General features: G+C 46.6%; 1 protein-coding gene across 1 annotated transcript in view; it reads right to left on the bottom strand.

Moving 5' to 3' along the window:
- The window catches only part of LOC122550356 (latent-transforming growth factor beta-binding protein 3-like), a 34,986-nt gene that overhangs the window by 9,225 nt on the left and 20,321 nt on the right, over positions 1 to 5,440 (bottom strand). The window contains exons 5-6 of the mRNA XM_043691086.1: positions 4,513 to 4,635; positions 2,365 to 2,487 (exon numbers count right to left, since the gene is read on the bottom strand). Of these exons, the coding sequence (XP_043547021.1) occupies positions 2,365 to 2,487; positions 4,513 to 4,635 (246 nt within the window). The remainder of the gene's footprint in view (positions 1 to 2,364; positions 2,488 to 4,512; positions 4,636 to 5,440) is intronic.

The following is a 5,440-nucleotide window of genomic DNA, read 5'->3' as shown; positions in this document are numbered from 1 at the left end:
AGATGGGTCAGTTTTTATTCAATGTGTACAGGAGGGTTTTCTGACTCCATATGGAGACAGGCCAACAAGGGGTGATGCCATATTGGATTTGGTACTGGGGAATGAACCCGGCCAGGTGTTAGATTTGGAGGTAGGTGATAGTGACCACAGTTCAGTTATGTTTACAATAGCAATGGGCAGGGATAGGTATATACCACAGTGAAAGAGGTATAACTGGGGTAAAGGCAATTATGATGCAATTCAGCACAATTTAGGATGCATAGGATGGGGAAGGAAACTGCAAGGGGACAACTGAAATGTGGAGCTTATTCAAGGAACAGCTCCTGTGGGTCCTTGATCAGTATATACCTATCGGGTAGGGAGCCATGGTTTACTAAAGAAGTTGAAGTTCTTGTCAAGACGAAGAAGGCAGCTTATGTGGGGAGGAGGCATGAAGGCTCAGTTAGGGGACTTGAGAGCTATAAGGTAGCCAGAAAAGAACTGAAGAGAGAGCTAAGAGCCAGGAGGGGACATGAGAAGTTGTTGGCAGATAGGATCAAGGCAAACCCTAAGGCCTTCTATAGGTATATCAGGAATAAAGAATGATTAGAGTAAGATTAGGGCCAATCAAAGGCAGTAGTGGGAAGTTGTGTGTGGAATCTGAGGACATAGGGGAAGGGCTTAATGAATACTTTTCATCAGTATTCACATTGGAAAGGGGCAATGTTAGTGAGAATACGGAGATACAGGCTACTAGATTAGATGGGATTGATGATGACAAAGAGGAGGTTTTAGCAATTTTGGAAGATCTGAAAATAGATAAATCCCCTGGACCGGATGGGGTTTATCCTTGGATTCTCTGGGAAGTCAGGGAGGAGATTGCAGAGCCTTTGGCTTTGATCTTTATGTCATCATTGTTGACAGGAGTAGTGCCAGAAGACTGGAGGATAGCAAATGTTGTCTCCTGTTCAAGAAGGGTGTAGGGCCAACCCTGGTAATTATAGGCCAGTGAGCCTTACTTTGGTTGTGGGTAAGGTGTTGGAAAGGTTATAAGAGATAGGATTTATAATCATCTGGAAAGGAATAATTTGATTAGGGATAGTCAACACGGTTTTGTGAAGGGTAGATCGTGCCTCACTAACCTGATTGAGTTCTTCAAGAAGGTGACAAAACAGGTGGATGAAGGTAAAGCAATTGATGTGGTGGATATGGATTTCAGTAAGGCGTTTGATAAGGTTCCACATGATATGCTATTGAACAAAATAAGGAGTTTCGGGATTGAAGGTAATTTAGTGGTTTGAATCAGAAAATTGGCTAGCTGAAAGAAGACAGAGGGTGGTGGCTGATGGGAAATGTTCAACCTGGAGCTTAGTTACCAGTGGTGTACCACAAGGATCTGTTTTGGGGCCACTGCTGTTTGTCATTTTTATAAATGGTCTGGAGGTGGGCATAGAAGGATAGGTTAGTAAATTTGCGGATGACAGTAAGGTAGGCAAAGTTGTGGATAGTGCCGAAGGATGTTGTGGGTTACAGGAGGACATAGATACGATGCTGAGCTGGGCTGAGAAGTAGCAAATGGAGTTTAATGCAAAAAGATGTGAGGTAGTTCACCTCGGAAAAAGTAACAGGAATACAGAGTACTGGGCTAATGGTAAAATTCTTGGCAGTGTAGATGAATAGTGAGATCTCCTTGTTCAGGTGCATAAATTTCTGAAAGTTGCCACCCAAGTTGATAGGGTTGTTAAGAAGGCGTATGGTGTGTTGGCTTTTATTGGTAGGGGATTGAGTTTTGGAGCCAAAAGGTCATGCTTCAGCTGTACAAACATTGGTAAGGTCGCACCTGGAGTATTGCATACAGTTCTGGTCACCGCATTATAGGAAGGATGTGGAAGCTTTGGAAAGGGTTCAGAGGAGATTTACTAGGATGTTGCCTGGTATGGAGGGAAGGTCTTATGCGGAAAGACTGAGCAAACTGAGGCTGTCTTTGTTGGAGAGAAGATTGAGAGGTGACTTAATTGAGACGTATAAGATAATCAGAGGATTAGATAGGGTGGACAGGGAGAGCCTTTTTCCTCGGATGGTGAAGACTTACACAAGGGGATATAGCTTTAAATTGAGGGGTGATAGATATAGGACAGATGTCAGAGGTAGTTTCTTTACTCAGAGTAGTAGGGGCATGGAATGCTATGCTTGCAACAGTAGTACACTGCCAACTTTAAGGGCATTTAAATGGGCATTGATATACATGTGGATAATAATGGAATAGTGTTGGTTAGATGGGCATCAGATTAATTTCGCAGGTCAGTACAACATTGAGGGCTGAAGGGCCTGTACTGCGCTGTAATGTTGTATGTTTTAAAAGCATTGTAAAAGAGTCGCACTTACCAACACACTGCTTCATATCAACATGCAATTGGTATCCATGGGAACAGGAGCAGGTATAGGACCCATTGGTATTTGTACAGATTTGACTACAACCTGCATTCTCATCGACACACTCATCGAAATCTGGAAAACAGAATAAACTGCTGAAAGATAAAAAGCTGAGTAGAATCGCTGATAACAATGCATCCCTCCCGATGAGCTCAATGGTACATCCCTCCCCAAAGCGCTCAATGGTACATCTCCCTCCTCCCCTGATGAGCTCAATGGTACATCCCTCCCCAATGAGACCATTCCATTCTGTGCTCACTTTGAACAGAAGCTCGGTGAAATGATGTCACCTGCCCCAACAGCCCCAGGTGCCCTGGACCCACAGTCAGACCGGCCTTCCTGAGGGTGAACCCACAGAGAGGGACAGGCCCAGATGGAGACCCTGGCCGTACACTGAGGTCGTGCATGGACCAGCCGGTGGGAGTATTCACTGACATCTTTAACCTCTTCTTCCTCTGATCTGATGTTCCCACCTGCTTCAAGGAGACCCAATTATACCAGTGCCAAAGCAAAACCTGACAACGTGCCTTGATGACTCCCGCCCAGTGGCTCTGACACCAATCATTATGAAATGCTTCGAGAGAAATCTTGAGGCGATCCTAGTAGTGAGTGATGGTTGCAGCAGTGGAAGGTGGGTTCAGGCCCAGTAGGAGACGGGGGCAGCAGCAGGGGCTGTATCAGCAAGGTGGGCCCCGTGCAGACTCATGGTGGCGGTAGAGTTGAGTTTGAGCCAGTGTGGTACCTGGTGGTAATAGTGGCATCTGCATTGGCAAGGTTCATCGAGGCCACACAGTGACAAGGGGTTCGTGGAGGTGAGATGGTACCGAGGAGTACAAAAGACAAAAAGTGCCATCTCACCCTCCTCCAGTGGTCCACAGTATCACAGATACAGTCTTCAACCAATTTGATTCACTCCACTTGATATCAGGAAACGGCTGGAGGCACTGGATACTGCAAAGGCTACGGACCCTGACAACATTCTGGCAATAGGACTGAAGACGTGTGCTCCAGAACTGGCTGCTCCCCTAGCCAAGCTGTTCCAGTACAGTTACTACACTGGCATTTACCCAACAATGTGGAAAATTGTCCAAGTATGTCCTGTACATAAAAAGCAGGAGACATCCAAGCTACTCTCGATCCTCAGTGAAGTGATGGACGGTGTCAGTAACAGCTATCAAGCAGCACCTGCTCAGCAATAACCTGCTCAGTGACGCCCAGTTTGGGTTCCCCCAGGGTCACTCAGCTCCTGACCTCATTACAGCCTTGGGTCAAACATGGACAGAAGAGCTGGATTCCACAGGGGAGGGGAGAGGGACAGCCCTTGATACCGAAGCTGCATTCGGTTCAAAGAGGCAGCTCACCACCCCCTTCTCAACAGCAATAACTGTTGGCCCAGGAGGTAACACCCAGGAGTGAATTAAAAACCACTTGCCTTTATTAGTCGAGGCCTACATTATAAAAGCAGGGAAGTTATGTTAAAACTGTACCTTTGGTTAGGTCACAATTGGCGTACTGCAAGGAGAGGTGATGGCCGAATGGTATTATCGTTAGGCTATTAATCCAGAGACCCAGGTAATGTTCTGGGCATCTGAGTTCCAATCCTGCCACAGCAGTTAGGCCACTGTTGGAATACTGTGTTTAATTCCAGTCTCCCAGCTATAGGAAGGATGTTGCGAAACTTGAAAGGGTTCAGAAAAGATTTACAGGATGTTGCCAGGGTTGGAGTATTTGAGCTACAGGGAGAGGCTAAACAGGCTGGGGCTGTTTTCCCTGGAGCGTCGGAGGCTGAGGACCTAAGGAGCAACTTTTTCACGCAGAGGGTGGTACGTGTATAGAATGAGCTGCCAGAGGAAGTGGCAGAGGCTGGTACAATTACAATATTTAAAAGGCATCTCAATGGGTATAACAATAGGAAGGGTTTGGAGGGATATGGATCAAATGCTGGTAAGTTGGACTAGAATAGGTTGGGATATCTGGTCAGCATGGACAAATTGGACCAAAGGGTCTGTTTCCAGGCTGTATATTTCTATGACTTGATGACTACTGTTTTACTGCAGTTTGACTCTATTGTTTTACTGTAGTTTATCAGTATTAGTTTACCTGCGCAGGTCTTGCTGTCCTCGGTCAGTGTGTAACCTTTGTTACATTGGCACTTGAAGCTGCCTGCTTCATTGACACATACCTGCTGACACTGCCCATTATTGACGGAGCACTCATCGATGTCTGTAAAATCACAACCAACAGCAATCAGGGAGAAGGGTTGGGAGCAAGCATCAGGACTCATACTGGGTGTAAAAGCCTCCTAATTCTGGCACTTGATTAGCAACTCAGAGAAAGACCACAAGACCAAACTGAGAAACAATCTGTGTGGTCATTCCCAGGACAGGGACAGATACAGAGTAAAGCTTCCCATGAAACACCCTCAGAACAAGGACAGCAGGGGTTAGATACAAAGTAAAGCTCCCTCTACACTGTCCCCGATTAAACACTCCCAGGACAGGGGCAGCATGGGGTTAGATACAGAGTAAAGCTTCCTCTACACTGTCCCTCATCAAACACTCCCAGGACATGGACAGCACGGGGTTAGATACAGAGTAAAGCTCCCGCTACACTGTCCCCCATCAAACACTCCCAGGACAGGGACAGCACGGGGTTAGATACAGAGTAAAGCTCCCTGTACACTGACCCTCATCAAACACTCCCAGGACAGGGACAGCATGGGGTTAGATACAGAGTAAAGCTCCCTCTACACTGTCCCCCCATCAAACACTCCCAGGGACAGGGGCAGCACAGGGTTAGATACAAAGTAAAGCTCCCTCTAAACTGTCCCCGATTAAACACTCCCAGGACAGGGGCAGCATGGGGTTAGATACAGAGTAAAGCTCCCTCTACATTGTCCCTCATCAAACACTCCCAGGACAGGGACAGCACGGGGTTAGATACAGAGTAAAGCTCCCTCTAAACTGTCCCCGATTAAACACTCCCAGGACAGGGGCAGCATGGGGTTAGATACAGAGTAAAGCTCCCT

Source organism: Chiloscyllium plagiosum, chromosome 5 (assembly GCF_004010195.1).
Source record: "Chiloscyllium plagiosum isolate BGI_BamShark_2017 chromosome 5, ASM401019v2, whole genome shotgun sequence".
Taxonomy (NCBI): domain Eukaryota; kingdom Metazoa; phylum Chordata; class Chondrichthyes; order Orectolobiformes; family Hemiscylliidae; genus Chiloscyllium; species Chiloscyllium plagiosum.
This window is presented reverse-complemented; position numbering and strand designations above follow the sequence as displayed.